Here is a 16,066-nt window from a genome sequence, read left to right as displayed (position 1 = left end):
CCACTGAATGGAAAATTGCTCAGCTCTTAAAGGGGACTAGTGCAAAGGAATTTCAAACAGGAGAAAATGTCCCAAAGTGCCAACCACTTGTAAGGAAAAAAGGAATTCTTGTTCCAGAATGTTTCTGAGTCACTGCTGCTGGGAGCCTGTGCGTGCGTGTGAGTGGGTGTGTGCCAGAGCAGGGTGCCCTGTGTAGCCCCTGGCCAGCCCGGGAGCCTCCCACCCTCAGGGGGACGCACGTGTAGGTTTGAGGTTGTGCGTCCTTGGGGCTCCACTGGTCTGCTCCTCCAGCAGCCCATGTGGGCAGGAGAGTGGACAAGCAGTGGAGACGCCACACTGGCCTGCATCCCCCGAGGGAGCAGCTCCCAGAGGCCCCAGCTCGGCCTGAGGGGAGGGAAGGCAGAGGGCTGGGCCCTCCATGGTGTCCACCTGGTCCTCCCTAAGGATGAAGTCAATCCCCAAGCAGAAGACACTCCTTCCTGAGCCACGAAGCCAGTTCTGCCCGTCAGGAACACCACCAGAAGTGGGGTGTCACCGAGCACAGTGTGGACACAGAGCCGCAGAGCAGAGCCCGTGCGCAGGGCTGCCAGCCAGGCCTGCACTCCGCACTGGCGCTGCCCCCTCGGGGGGCCTCAGAGAGGTGTAGCAATGGGAGGATGCTCGGCCCCAGGCCCTAGGACTCATGGCTGGCACTGAGCACGCGGTTCTCTGGTCCCCGATGGACCGCGCCCTGGGAGCCCGTCCCACACATATCCAACCTGCCACTTACCTAAGAGGAACCGCCAGGCTCTCATGGGGCCTGGGCCTGCCTCCCACCTGACACTCAAGGGCGGGACACACAGCCACAGGGAGCCCGTGCAGCGTGGCCAGGACACCCCCACACTCCTGATGCTCTCTGAAGGGATGCCCCCAAATGCAGACCAAACGCAGCCTGAGAGGTGCTGCGAAATATTCCTGAGAACAGCAAAGGCCTCTTTGGGCAGGACCAGGAGGGGCTTGAAGAAGTGGCCAGAGCCACAGGGCCAGGAGGACAAGCTTGGAGGTCACCCTGACCCCAAAACAGCAAGAGAAGAAAAAAAATCACACAATGCCACCGTGCAGCCCTGAGGATGGGGGTGGTGGGGGAGGCAGGCAGGGTGCTTCTACGCTTGAGAACAAATTCTAAAATCAGCACCCAGTACTGTTACAGTAAGAAGAAAACAGAAGGTAAATATCTGACATAGTTTCCAGGTCTAGCACTGAATTGTGCATAGCCCTGAGCTCCCCCTTACCTGAGGGGATGAAAGGTGGGCTGAGGCTGCTTGCCAAGGGCAGGGGCCGTACAGAGCTCTGGGGGTTCTCGGGGGTGCCGACCCAGCAGCCTCCCTCCCAGGGCCTCTGTACCCACCAAGCCTCAGCCTCCACGGCACCCCAACCTCACCCCCAGCTTGCTTTCAAATTGCTTAGTCCTGCTCTCGCTTCGTGGGGCCCACCAGTGACCACTGGGAGCCGAGTGGCTGGAGGGATGGAGCAGGGGTCCTCCGTGACACTGGGGAGCTGGCTGGAAAGCAGGCCCTCAGAACACGGGAGTCCAGGGGGCCCTCTCCACCCTGTCAATGGGGTCGGGGTCCCAGGTAAAAGGTCCCGGTGAGCACCTGCCACAGGGCCCGAGGAGCCAGGCGGACGCCAGGCTAATCTCCACCCGTCTGTGTGACCTGGATGGCTACGTGCAGTGCCCCTCCTGCGGGCGGGCTGGGTGGGAGCTGTTGCCCACCCACGGCAGCAATCTGATGTCACAGAGAGCGTTGCTCCATGCACAGCAGACACCAAGCCCTGTCATGGCCACGTAAGAACCGAGGCAGGGAGTGGGTGGCCAGGCTGTGCAGGGCTCACGTGGCCCACCTCTCTGCGAAGACTGCTGCTCTGGGAGCCACCTCCCATCTGTGAAGTGGGTGAAGAGTGGGGCCAACCTTGCCGGCCTTCTGGAAGATTAAACGAGACATTCCCCAGTCCCAGCCCCCAGAGGCACGGCCCAGTCTAGATGAGGCGGGAGGCAGGAGCCGCCAGGAGGAAGAGGTTATGGGGACCCAGGTCCCAGGGGGTTGGGCCCTGCTGGGCCTGGCCCCTGTGCCACTCTAGCCACCTTGCCACCCAGGGCAAGCTGGAAGACCCTGGCGACCCACATAGACTCCCCTGGCCACCAAGTCCACCCTGTACATGCTCCCACCGGCGCTGGGTGCTCGCGCATGTGTGTTACTTCTGGGTGTGGTTGTGAGATGTTTCCGGAAGAGACTGGCGTTTGAATCAGAGACTGAGATGAAGATCCGCCCTCACCAATGTAGCATGCGCTGTCCAGCTGGTGGAGGGACAGACGGAACAAAGACAGAGGGAAGGTGAATCCACTCTCTCCTCTGGAGCTGGGACACCCTTCTTCTCCTGCCCCTGGACATCAGAACTCCAGATTCTTGGGCTTTGGACTCTGGGACTTACACCAGCAGCTCCCTTTGGCCTTGGACTGAGCTATGTCACAGGCTTCCCTGGTCCTCCAGCTCCCAGATGGCAGGTTGTGGGAAGTCTCAGTGCCCATAATCGCATGAGCCAATTCCTCTAATAAATCCCCTGTCATCTGTCTATATATATCCTGCAGGTCCCTCTGTCTGGAGCGCCCCAATGCAGCCACCCCGGGGAACAATGCCAGGCATGATCACCCTCTCAAAGTGTGTCCTAGCCTTTGGAGACAGAGACGGTACGTGGGACAGGCCTGGCAAGAGGAGAGTCACGAGCCCCTCAGGACAGGGACAACCGCTGCCCCAAGTGTGTGTGCGCCGAGCACTGAATGGGCTGAGGTGCCCACCTCGGCTAAGGGCAGGAGGAGGAGACAAGTGCTGCCACAGACTGCAAAGCCTGGGGCTGCCCTGCTAATGGATGTCGGCAGGGACTCTAGAAAGACCCCTGGGCTGGCCAGTGCAAACCCTGGCCCTGCCACATGGCTGGTGACTCCCACCCAGCAAGTCCCCCCAAGCGTGGCAGTGATGCACGCCGCTGCTGGACTCAGGTCCAGTCAGCCTGGAGCCACTCTGGAAGACGGGGACACCTACATGCCAGAGGACCGCCACAGGGACGCTCCGTCCTGACAGGGCACTCACACCAGTGTCGTGTGGCAGTGGCAGCCACTCCACGCTGGCTCACTGGGTCAGTTGGAGGAGCCCATCCTGTAGCACCCTGGCATCTCCTGACACTCAGAAATGGTCACTTGTTCCCTCGCCTACAGCTGGGATGGCTCCAGGTCCCTGTGCCAGCTGACCAAGTGGCCCCAGTGGGTGCAGTGCTGGGGTGAGCTAGGCAGGCAGGTGACCAGGCGCCCACACACACCTGCAGGTCATTGCCCCCTGGCTCCCCCGAGGCAACCCACTGACCCAGTCTCCAGGGCTGCCTGATGACCTGGCACAGGGTCAGCGGTGGAGCCAATCCTGCCTGTGGGCCTGGGCTGCCCCCTCACGCCCAGCTTCTCCTCAGGCCACTTCTGGCCTGGTCAGGGGACGCAGCGACCAGCGATGGCGGGGCTTAGAGGGGTCCATTTGGCCAGCCACAGTTTAGTGCCACCCCAAGTAAGGCCCATTTTCCCAGCCAACGCGGGGTTCCCTGTTCTGGGCACTCCTGCCAGGGGAGACCCACGGCCACTTGGACAAGGCCACATGGGAAGCGCTGGCCCCCAGGCAGGTGCTGGGCGTGGGAGGGAGCCCACAGCACAGGCTGCGCAGCCTCCCCATCGCAAGTCCATGCGATGGGCAAAGCAAGGGCTCCGCCGGGGAGGGGGCCCCACGCTGCAGAATGAGCCCAAAGAAAGGCGCCACGGGTTGCCGGGGCCTACTAGGCCCTCCTGTTCTGGGACTCTCCATCCTCTGCTGGCCTGACCGAGCCGGCACGCTGCCTGCCTGGGTCCCCTTTCAACCCAACTGCTTGAGAAATGGGGTTTGCTCCCGTCCTGGAGCAGCCCCCACCAGTCCCTCCGCCTGCCTTTTACCTACATGGCTGAAACCTGACCACCCTCTATCTTACACAAACGATGTTCTCCACTGGGCGTGGTGCCAGCCCGGCTTCCAGGAAAGCAAAGGAAAAAGCCTCTCCTTACAGGACTCGGCTCCCGACAAGCCTGCGCCGGTGGCTTGAAGCGTGACTCGGAGGCCCCGCGCCTCTGCAGGCTCAGGAAGTGGCCAAGGAGCAGCCCTCGGTCTGGACTTGTGTGAGCAAAGCCAACAGCCCAGACCTGCTTGCCCGCCCTCCTGCGGGCCAGCAGGGCACAGAGGCAGGAGCAGGGGCTGAGCCCCTCCAACTTGGAGCCTGGGGCGGGCCGTAGGCTGGCTGGGAAGGAAGGGGGCTGCAGCAGGGCTTGGGTCTGGTTGGCTGAGGCCTTTGTTCTCCAGGCAGGGTCTGAACTGCTCTCACTCTGTGGCCCACCCTCTCCCTGGCTCGTGCCTGGGCCAGGCCTCTCCTTACAGGTGACCTCAGACACCTCCAAACTCCCCCAGGAGACGATCTGTTCTGGCTCCCCCGCTCCCCTGCCCCTACTCTCTCAGGGGAGCTGGAGGGTCAGACCCTGGTGGGCTGTTCTGGCCAGGTGTCCATTCATTCGGCTGCACTCTGAGGAGTGTGGGCCAGTGGTCACTAGGGACCTCCCCCAGGACCCCCCACTGTCCTGAGCTCCCTGGCAAGTCCCCCCACAGAGCAGCCATGCTGCACTCCATTGCTGCAGGCAGTGCGGTGGGCATGAGTGCCATGCCCTGGCTGGCTCCTGGCTCCCCTCCTAGGCAGGGACCTGCCTGCCCCTTGTCACTGGGGAGGGGTTAGAGGAAACTCTGGAGCCACATGCCTGCATGCGAATCCCAGCTCTGTCACTGGTGACCTCAGGTGGCAAGTTATTTAGACTCTCTGAGCCTCAGTTTACTCATCTGCAAAACAAGGCCCCTGGTGGTGAGGCTTGAATGAGGGCACCTGGCATGAAGTGAGGGTGGCAGTCAGTCACAGCCCCTCTGCTCCCAGACTGCTGTCTGTCCCCCCGCAGCACCCCTATACGGCAGCGACACCCCACACGGCTGCGCCTTCCCCGCGCCCTCCCTCCGCGAGCTGTGGTCTGGCTGGAGGACTTGGTCGCACTGCTGCAAAGCTTTCCCAGCTGAGGAATGAGAACCAGGATTCCAGAGAAAACGCAGGCCATGCCCACACACACCCCCCGGTGCACGGCTCCAGGAGGACCCCCACCTTCCTCTGGCCATGGTGACGCAAACACAAAACCTCAACGCTTGCAGGTCCCTGTTTCCCTCGGACACCGACCTCCAGAGAGGTGAATATTTACACGTGAGCCTCTAAAGCTGCATCTCAGAGGGAGACGCTGCCCCAAACACGTTCCCCTAGGCAGCTGCGGCAGCGTCTGGCCTCTGCCTCTGCAAGCCCTGCGGCGGCAAGAGAGACCTGCAGAGCACAGAACTTGGCACCAGGACCCATAAGAATCCTTATAAACCATATGAAAAGGACAAACAACCCTGCAGGGGAAGACACAGGCCAAAGACAGGAACAGGTAACCAGCGGAGGAGACCTCAGTGTCCAATAAACGCAGAGTAAGATGCCATCTCGCTGTCAGGGAAACGCACGCTAGGACCACTGGGGTCCCATTTCCTGCCTACTGGCCTGGCAAAAGTGACAAAGTGGCAGGGCTAAACAACAGAGAACCACAGGCATGGCACAGTGGGCAGCCACTCTGGACTGAGGCTGGACCACCCTCTGACCCTCTCCTAAGGACACACAAGGACTGTGTGCAAACAGCATCGCCGCCTCCGGACTGTGACAGCCACAGCGAAACACCCCTCGCAGCTGCACGAGAACAAAGCAGGGCGAAGAAGAGACATGTCTAGACAACCTTGATGCAAAGTCCGGCAGTCAACGGATTAAACATGCACGTCAGGGACCAACAGGGATAAATCTCAGAAACAAGGCTGAGTGAAGACAGTAAGTTGCACAAGGTTAAGTACAGTTTGATACAGGTTCTAGGAAGTCTGCAACATCAAAAAGGCACTGGTATCTTTTAAGGAATACACACGCCTGCAGCGAGTATAAAAGGAAGTACAAAAACACGTGAAATGCAGGACCGTGGTGATGGGGGGGTGGCAGAGGGGTGGCGGGGGTGCGGGCTTCACCTGCGCCCTGTGCCATGGTCTGAGCCCACAGTGGGAATGGAGGTGAATACCCCACGAGGCAACCAGGTCACCCCCCTGCAGACACCCTGTGGGGGTGACTGCAGCCTGGCTCAGCCTGACAGGGTTGAGGAGGGACAAAGCCTGAGGCACGGCCAGGTGCGGCCTCTGTGCAGGGCCAGTGTCACGCAGCACTCAACCCTCCTCCCTCAACCTGGAGCTCCTCTTGGTCGGGCGTCGAGGCTCTCAGGTGGGCCAGCACTGACGTGCAGTCTCCACATCCGGCTTCCAGCCAGAGAGGGGCCTTCTGGAGATCCCGGGAGCAACACCCTTTTGTCAAGTGGGCACAGACAAGAAAGCAGCGGGAGGTTCCAAGGCCACAGCCCAGGGTGAGGAGGAGACCCCCACAGCCAAAGCATGGCGCATCCCAGGCTGTCACCTCGCAAGGCCAGCAATGGCGCCGTGGACATCCCAAATAAGGGGCCTGGGCTGCCCGGACTCCTGCTGCTTTGAGAGAGGGTCCTGCTGGGCAGGCCAGTTCATGGTGGGGACGAGAGCCGGCCTCGCAGTGGCCCTGGAGGCCCCTTCCCTGTGCCTGCAACAGATGGATGCTCTGCAGCCTCTCGTGGGAAAGAGCCCGAAGTGGAACTGCAGGTGCGACTCCAAGTGCCACCTCGAGGCAGACTGTCAGCGCTCCCTTTTCACAGATGCGGAGTGTGAGGCGCAGAAGTCGCAGAGCTTGTGAGAGGCCCAGCCCGGATTCCACCCAACTGCTCCGGCTCCAGGCCCCAGGCCCCTTCTCTTGCTCCAGGACAGGCCCTGGCTGTTCCTGCGCCGCCCCCTGCCTGGCCCCAGCCCCTGCTCTCCCATCTGCCTCGGGCCACTTTCTCCCTGGCTGGCCTCCTGGCTGCCGGGTGCCCATGGAAACTTCTGTCCCCACCTGCCATGGAGTGGGGAGTGGGCCTTACCAAGCTGACTCTGCTGGGCTCTGGCCTCCCACTGGTCCGCAAGGCTCAAAGTGTTCCCAGGCTCTCCAGGTGGGAGCAGAGCCAGAACTCCAGGGCTCTGATGTTCAAACGTCTGCCTGGGCTGATTATGCAGAGCCCTCCTGGGGACAGCCTGGGTGCTGAAGGACTAGGCCCTGGCCTGCCCCTCAACAGGAGGCCCGTCACAGGGAGATACCAGCCCTAGCTGCTGCCTGGGACCAACAGGGTGGGTCACCCACGGCCACTGACCTCTGCGGCTCTGTAGCTCTGTAAACAATCAACTCCAGAGTTTTAATCTCTGCAGTTACTGTCTTCCAGTCAATTACTGACTTGCTCTCACGTCCCCCCTGTTGGGCCTTTTAATGAGCCCCATGTAAACAATCTGAAGCAGCTGCGCTGGTCACATGCGTGCCGCAAAGACAGGCCAGGTGCGGGCCATCGGAGCCGCCTCTCGCTGAAGCCTGTGCGAAGCCCTGCCACTGCGTCAGCCCCACGCCACGGCAGCTGCTGACAGCCGTGTGCAGATGAGGAACTGGGCCCCACTGGATTGTGAAATTATACAGGCTTACGAGTGGCCATGGTTCCCACACACACGGACACGATCTGGGCCCAGAGGGACCACGGTAGGGGGGGTCACAAAAGGTCACGGGTAATAGGTCACCAGTTCCTGTACAGAACCAAATGGCAGACTGACACCTCCATTTTAGAGATGGGGAAACTGAGGCTCAGGCAGATGTTCACCTGGACCCACGAGCCACAAGGTACGAGAGGCTGCTCAGGGGACTCCTCTCTCCTCCTTGGATTCCCGGCTGTGCTTTCCAGAAGAATCCCAGCCTAACACACACAAAAGGCCCGAGCAGGCAGGCGAGTCCCTGTGTGCTCTGCGCCCTCCACTGGAGCCTCAGGGGCCGGTCTGTACAGAGGACCCAAGAGCTCCTGAGGGGAGCCCTGTGGAACCGGGGTGTGTCACTCCCTGCAGGTATCCCGCGGAGAGCCGGGCCAGACCCAGGTGCTGGCCAAGTGAACGAAGGAATGGGCCAACAGCCAGGGCTGGGTGGGGCCTCCAAACCGTCCAGCCACCCTGGAGGGAGCCTCGGCAGAGGTAAAAGCTGGTGACGCTGCAGGACGAGGCCAGCAGTGGGCCGGGTTGGGGGTGCACCCTCAGCAAAGGTCCCAGCAGCACCAGAGCTGACCGGAAGGGGCCTCCACAGGGGCAGCAGGTGGCCGTGGGGACAAGAGCTGCCCCATTGGTTTCTGCTCCCTCATCAAGGAAAATGCGCCCTAGTCCCACAGCGAGTCTTGAGGAGGATGCGTGTGGTCTCCAGGGGCTGCCTCCTCCCTCGGCCCACGCAGCCGGCCCTGAATGTCCTCCAAAAGTGCCCACTCTGGGTCACGCGGTCTGGGAGTCTGCATGTGGTATGTGCATGCCATGCTGTGTTTTTCCAAAATGACAGCCTCTGTAAGCTGGGGACTTGGGACAATGCCATACCAGGAAGGGGGCACTTTACCTAGGGAGGAACAGAGCTCAGACCACAAGTCCCACAGGCAGAAAGTGACAGGCCTACATTCAGGGGCAGCCGGGACATCAACATCCGGGCCTCTGCCTGCCCCTCTGCACACACGCTGTCTGTCCCCACTGCCCTCTCTTGCTTCCATTCGTCCCTGTGATTGGCTGTGGGTCTCAGGTGACATGTCTGAAACCTAACTGTGGTTCCAGAGTGCTACTTCCTGTTCATACTCCTATTCATCCTGCAAAACCCTGTGTGTGTGGGAGGCTTCTCCACCCTCTCAGGTGTTACAGGCCACACCTCTTGCTGCCACCAGGCTTGCACGGGCCTGTCACCGTGGCTGGGGTAGCATCTCACCCCCTGGGGCTCCAGACTTTTCTTCAGCATAACATACCCATCCCCCCAAAAAACCAAAGTAGACAAAAAAATTGTAACAGGAAGAGAAAGAGCCAACTAAGTTCCCAAAATGGCAAGAACAAGGGTCTTAACAGATACAAACTGTTTTGTAAACACACGTCACCTCACCTACCACTTGCCGAGGTATGGCCCTCAAGGAAGGGGAGAGCAGGCTGCCACTTGAGTGTCTGGGCGGTCAGAGACAAGTGCTCAGAAGCCACCTTGGCGGGAGGTGGCCTGAGCGCCCTGCCCGTTTTGCCAGCCTGAATTACACCGCCGTAATTGCCCCCCACGGCACGGCTTCTCTTGCTACTCCCTCTTCAAACTCAAATGACCCACCGCATGCCACCACCAGGTGAGGGTTGAGCCCAGCCCGGGGGCCCTCAGAGCTGCCTTTGTGGTGGTTGAGGTCTGACCTGGAAACGCCCCGCACTCCTTCACAGGGGGCGGGGAATTCAATCCCACAGGACACCAAGTGGGACGGTAAGCGCACTCAGAGAAGGAGCAGGGGTCCAGGGGGACCCCTGGCTTCCCACCTCCCAGCCCTCCATCACTCCCTGAGGCACAGAATGGATACAAGAGTAGAGAGACAGAGGCCGGAGCCACCTTCGCCCGCACGTACTCACACGCTGCCTCCCGCATCGCCCGTCCTCCCTGGGCTGGCGCTGGCATCGGTGGCTCCAGGCCCTGAGGCCCATCGAGAACAACCCAATCATGGCGGCGGGGAGTGGAAGGTGCTGGCCACGCTTTGCTAGGAGTATCTCTCAGCAAACCTTGGCCGCGCTACCTTTCCACAGCCACGAGCATGTGTCCGGATTCTTGTCCTGCTGCTCTTGGGCACAGGCTGCCAGATGGTTCCCGTAAACTCAATGTCACAGGTCCACGTATGAAATTGCCTGTGTCTGTCCAGATCTCAGAAGCTGGCGTGTTCTGAAAGCGCTGGTGTGACCAGTGGCGATCCTTCTCACCCACGGACAGTTTTCCCGACTGGGCAGGAGCGGGAGTCACGCAGCCTGAAGGACAGACGGACGTCCATATGCCAGCTGTTGGCTGTCCAGGCTGAGGGATGCTGACAAGGTCTCCAACTTCCTTGGGCTGTGACTTCCTTGTGTGGAAAATGGGGCCAATCTTCACACACCTGCCCCGTGGGGTGCTGAGAGCCAATCCAAATAACCCATGCCAGGGATCCACTGAGGGCTCGGGGACAAGAGCCTCCCCGTGTCACTAGTCAGGCAAAACTTTGCAATAAAAGCCACCAGATTGGCACTTTTTGCTCATTTAAGAAAGTCAACTTCTTTTAAACCCATCATAAGATTCAAAACCAGTGAGGGTGCTGCTGAGATGGGCACTCAAATACCACAGGTGGGAACGTAAGGTGTAGGCGTTCTGAAAAGTAATTCAACATCTATATCGAGAGCATTAAAACATTCAGACTATTCAACTCAGAAATTCCACTCCTAGGAATTTCCTAGGAAATGAGAGCCATGCAAAATATTTACATACACGGACGTACACTGCAGCATTCCTTAGGGGAGGCAAACCGGGGCCTGCACGCCCAGCGCCCAGGGTCAGCGAGGGTGCACCCAGAGCGGGGAGCATCTGCAGCCACTAAAACATTAAGTTTTTAATGACATGAGGCAACATTTACGGTGTAATTTATACTACGGCTTTAATTATAGTGGAAAAACTATGCATGGGGAATTAGATGATTTTTCTTTTTTCCCATCTTTTTACTCATCTACCCAACAGTCATTACAACAGCAGCAAAGGGGGTGTGAAAGGAAAAGACGCAGTCCCGTGTTGACAAGAAACCCAGGCCCCTTCTCTTCCCTCCCTACTGGACGTTGGAGGACTCCAGCCGCAGCGTGGCCGCTGACCGCAGCCAGGCCCCCAGCGTGGCAGCCAAGCCTCCTACTGGGGAAGACACCTGGACTGACTCCAGGGACGGCAGGGCCTGACTGGCTCAGGGCCAGGGTGGGCACTGTGCCCCCGGGAAAGGGCTCTCTGACCCACGGGACGACAAGGCCCCGGGGCAGAGCTGGCCCCGCCACACTACGGCTCTGCACGGCCGGGTTTTACACATAAAGGGCCTAGGACAGGAAGCCGTGGCCTGCTGTGTCCTCTGGTGCTTAAAGACAACTTAAGCGACACAGCAGAGGTGATCTCACAAGCCAGAGAACTATCGAAAACGATCTGTCAGTAAACCATTCGTGCGTTTGTCTTCTCGCGTATCTGCTTAAAAAGAAGGGTTTCTTTCTGGTTTTGTTTTTAGTGAAAACCTAATCTGGAACATCTTGACCTCAGATTCTCTTCTTGTCTCCACCAAAGGCCTCTCTGGGCAATGCGGGCTGCGGTACACCCCTGCCAGGTCCCCAGGTCCTGTTCATTGGCCCCAGTCACGTGCTCTGGGTAACATCTGTCCCCACCTCAGAGGATGCGGGTTCTGTCCCTTGATCTCAAAGAAGAAAGTGGTTATGAAGGAAAGCTGGAAATCGCTGTGTGCCACAGAAACAGCTGTCTCAGAAATGCTCTGATCTAGGCACGCCACCACCGGACACAGCCCAGAGAGGAGCCCGCGGCTCTCAGGGAACAGCGTGGCCCTTGAGGCCGACTCCGTGAACCCGACACACAGGGGAAGGGGTGACAGAGCCCAGATCCGGGACAAGCCACAGGACCAGGGGGAAGACACGACAGCGCAGCACCCACACAGCACTGGGCCACAGCCAGTGCCAGTGCTCCACGCAGGTGCCAGGGTGGCAGACGGGAGAGCAGTTAAGGGCACCTAACACGGCAGGGGAGCCCCGAACACAGGCCAGGGAAGGCTTCCTGGAGGAGGGGATCCGAGTGGAGACCAAAGTGGGAGGAGGAGCCGGCAGGACAGTAGGGCACATGGAGGCCTGTCCGGTGGAGGGGCAGCCTGCGCTCAGCACCAGGCAGGTTTCTGGAGCCTCAGAAGACTTAAGGGTCACAGAGGGAGAGGGGGCGCACAGTCGGAGACGAGGCTGCAGGCATGGAGACGGCACGGCGCTGACGCCAGAGCTCCTGGGTTCCCTCCCTCGTCCAGGAAGGACAGTCTCTGCAGGGCAATGGCCCAGAGGCTGCGAGTCCACCAGAGGGGCCCTGCTTGGGGGAGGACAAGGGCTGAGCCCAGGACGCCAGGCGAGGTGGCCTAGGAGCCACACTTGGCCCCTAAATGCCCTCTGTGGCCCCAAAGGAAGCCTATACGATTTCAGGGCACCCAGGTAAGATCTTCACTGTGTCTCCTCTTGTGTTGCCGACAGGAAAAGGAAGGAGGGACGTTCTGGCTCCAGGAGCATCATCCGGACCTTTGGAGGTGACACTGGAGTGTCTGGTGCTGAGACATGCCAATCGGAGCCACCCTTGGTAACGGTGGGCCCCCTGGCTGCTGCCTGCAGGCAGTCACACCTCTCCAAGGCCCACCAGCCAGCCGTCCTTCCTGGGCAGGCTTACAAGTAACCCGGCTGATGTCAGCAGATGAGGCAGGCCCGGCAGCGGACACAGGACCAAACAGGGACCTGCCAATACTTTGCTCACACACCTGCTCCTCTCTACCCAGTCAGGAAGCATTAACAGTCACCAGAAGTTCCAAATCATGTTCTGGGAAGACACTGAAAACCATCTCTATGTGTCACCAGAACGGATGCCCAGCTGAGAGCAGCCCTGGCTGGCGCCATGTAGTGGCGAGCACCTCCCGCTCCACAGGCCCCCACCGCTCCTAGACCCCCAAATACCGCAGACACTGCCTCCAGGGGCTGGGAGGGGATTGGAGGAGAGTTTAGCCTACCTTGGGGCAGGCAGGCAGGGCAGAAAGAAGAGGAGGAGAGGGTTCCAGCCCCAGAGGGCCTCAGGGCCCCATGCAGAGCCAGGCCCACCCCCTCCTCAGCTCACCAGCCAGGTGGTCACTCCAACACCCACAGGACCCTGGGGAGGGCGGGACGGAGGCAGACAGGGTGACATCCGAGTCTCCTGACACCAGGAGCCACTAGACAGCAGGCATCCCACCGGGGCCCAGCCCCAGCCTGAGTGTGGGCAGGGCGGGGGAGTGGGGAGGCGTCCTCAGTAGGTGGACCAAGGTGCAGCTGGGCTGTAAACACACAAAGCCAAGATTACCCTGGCCTCCCGGGAAGCTTATTAAAAAAGCAATCTACCTAGTGCCCGGAACAGAAATGAAGGGAGGGGAGGGCGGGGTGCTGTCACCTGCCTGGTTGGTGGCAGGAGGGGCCTCCCGAGGACCCTGGAAGCCCCTCCCCGATGCAGCCCACTTGCTGCTGAGCTAGCAGTTTCCAGGCTGAGTGGGGGGTGGCCCATTGCCACAAGAGGCATCTGTGTTTTCCATTCTTGCCCCACACGTGCTTCCTGGGCAGGGGGTGCCAGGGCCTCCCTTTGCAGCTCCCACGGTCCATCTGCCTCACCTGGTCCTTCCATTCCTGGCTATGAGGGTGGCTGGGGCTTCTGCTCCGGCTGACAAAACTCTGGAGAAGGGAGGCCAGGGACCCTTCACCCTGGGGACCCACAGGGAGGCTGGGCTGCAGGAAGAGCATCTTGACTACAGTCCAGGACTGAGGTCGCCTCTGCCCTGCAAGCTCGCTTCAAAGGCTCTGGCCTCTTTGGCATGCTCCCCTCTGGGGCTCCCAAACTAATCCCCTCAGCGAGACACCCCCACTCCCTGCAGGCAGGGAGGCACCCTCTTGGATCTTTCGGGGTCAGTCAGTGTCCAGCTCTGGGAGCCTACAGCCCTGGTTGGCAGAAAGGTGGGTGAGGGTGTGGCTTTGGTCCCTAGGCCCAAGTCAGTCTAGCACAGGCTGCTGGAAAGACCATGGGGGTGGGGTGGGGGGGTGGCGGGTGTGTTCTGTAGCAGGAATGTTCATCTGTACAGAGCAGGCCGAGTGCTGGTCCGGAAGCAATGCTTCAAGGGCCCTAGACAGGCAGCTCTGCGACTGCCAAGTGTGGAGCTGTGGAGCGTGGCCTAAAAGGGACCCAGAACATCACCTCCCAAGCTGGGAACTGCTGTATGTGTTGGGGGGAAGGGAGCACAGCCAAAGGAAAGTGGGAAGATCCCCCCAACTCTAGGATCCCAATTTCCTGACAGCCTGAGAAAGACCATGGACAAGAAGCAGCAGCTGTGCAGGGAGCAGTGCCATGGGCTCACCTCAGCTCCCGGCTGGACCACTGAGGCTCCCCCCACACACCTGAGAGCCCGTGCCTGCTGCCCTGAGTGCCGGCCAACACTACACTAGCCCAGACTCGCCCTCCCCCCAGCCTGTCTGCAAATTCAGTCCTCAGGCAAACGTGGAAGAAAAACAAAAGGCAGGCAGGCAACAAGATCTGCTCCTGCTCTCTCAGCCCAGCCTTCCGGGGAGAAGGCTCTGCACGGGCATCCCGCAGGACCAGAGGACACCAACAGGAACAGGAGAGGAATGATCTCAACTTTAACTGCTGGAAACCCAGCCGTGCCCCAGGCTCTGCTACAAACTACTTCCCAGGAGAGCTGCCCTGGCACCCCTTCCATGCCAGCGTCCACACACAAGTTAGCTCTGTGCTGCGTAACCCCCACTTGGGGCACATGGGGAACCCCCAGGTAGGTGTCTGGCTGCACAGGTGCCCTCCACCAGCTCAGCTACCCCCACCTGGCTGGTGGGTTCCAGGAGAAGGTACCCCCAATCAGCTGGCTTTTGTTCCTCTTTCAAGGCAAGCTTGTACCCGGAAGGGTTCTCTGCTAGGCCCACAGGGGAGGACAGGCAGCACTGCCTCCTCCCTGCCCCCAGCCCCAGGTCACACAGGGCCTTTGTTCTACCTGCACACACCGCAGGCAGAGCCAAACCTCTTCCCTGGCAGCTCCTCCCCCTGCGCCCAAGGCAGGCTAGCAGGCACCCCAGAGCTGGGACACCACAGTGCAGGGGGAGACATCTCACTACTCTCACTTCCACTTTCAGTACTGGAGCACCTCGGGGAAGCACACGCTCCGGGTGGGTACATACACACGCAGAGACTCGCCTCCCTGCTCGCAGACCCATGGGGCGGCTCAGCCCAGACCCATAGCCCCGGGGGGCTAGATCTCACGGGGCACAGCAGATGAGGCGACCCAGCGGGCAATGACCCAGGAGGAAACCCGGGCACTGCGCAGCCAGGCCGGTGGTGGGGCAGAGAAGCACGAGGTGCAAGCGAAGTCAGAAAGCAGAGGTGACAGTGGGCCAGAAGAGATGAGTCGGAAGCCTCAGGCGCACGGCAGGTCTGTAGGGGCTGTAGCGAGCGGGAGCCCCAAGAGGACCAGAGAGGAGGGTGGGGCGGGGGGCGAGGCAGAGTCGGCCCAACACATTCCGGTGGGGACGTGGCTCCGGGGCACAGTCGCTCGCGAGGACCCCGCCACCCCGGCCCCGACGGCGCTCCCCCGCGGCGGGCGCTCACCTGGGGGTGCGCAGCGCGGCGGGGTCGCGGCGGTCCAGCACACCAGGCACGCAGTTGGTGAGCTCGGTCCAGTCGGCGTGCAGCCCGCAGCTCCAGCCGGTGGAGAAGCGGGAGAAGAGCCAGGTCTCGCGGCGGTTGGGCCGGTAGCAGGTGCACTTCTTCTGGCCCGGCCGGCAGTCGCAGGGCACCTCGAGGCGCACGTTCTGCACGAGGTGGCGGCCGAAGGTGGTGCCGCCCGTCTTCTGGATGTGCAGGAAGACGATCACGTCGTCGCCCTTCATGTCGAAGCGAAGCGAGCGCTCCAGCTCGCGCACCGGGAAGTAGTACTTTTTCTCGTAGTGCGGGTCGGGCGTGGGGAACAGGTCCAGGTCGTCGGGCGGCGCGCGGCCGCCGGGCGCGCCCAGGCTCAGCCCCGGGCCCGCGTACTGGTACAGGATGAGCATGAAGCACACCGAGCCCGCCACCACCAGCACGAACTTGCTGGCGTGCTCAACCATGGTCCTGCCGCCGGCGCGCCGCCGCCGCATGTGTCACCATCGCCGGGGCCCGGGCGCGGGGCGCGGGGCCTGGGAGGGCGGGGGGC

General features: G+C 60.9%; 1 protein-coding gene across 1 annotated transcript in view; it reads right to left on the bottom strand.

Annotated features, from left to right (window-relative positions):
- HS6ST1 (heparan sulfate 6-O-sulfotransferase 1) overlaps positions 1-16,064 on the bottom strand; it is a 44,695-nt gene extending 28,631 nt beyond the window's left edge. The window contains exon 1 of the mRNA XM_012649962.1: positions 15,484-16,064. Within this exon, the coding sequence (XP_012505416.1) occupies positions 15,484-16,010 (527 nt within the window). The 5' untranslated portion in view covers positions 16,011-16,064. The remainder of the gene's footprint in view (positions 1-15,483) is intronic.
- Positions 16,065-16,066: the final 2 nt, after the last annotated feature.

Source organism: Propithecus coquereli, unplaced genomic scaffold, assembly GCF_000956105.1.
Source record: "Propithecus coquereli isolate 6110/MARCELLA unplaced genomic scaffold, Pcoq_1.0 Scaffold307, whole genome shotgun sequence".
Taxonomy (NCBI): domain Eukaryota; kingdom Metazoa; phylum Chordata; class Mammalia; order Primates; family Indriidae; genus Propithecus; species Propithecus coquereli.
The sequence above is the reverse complement of the archived record's forward strand: the minus strand, read 5'-3'. Positions and strand labels throughout refer to the sequence as shown.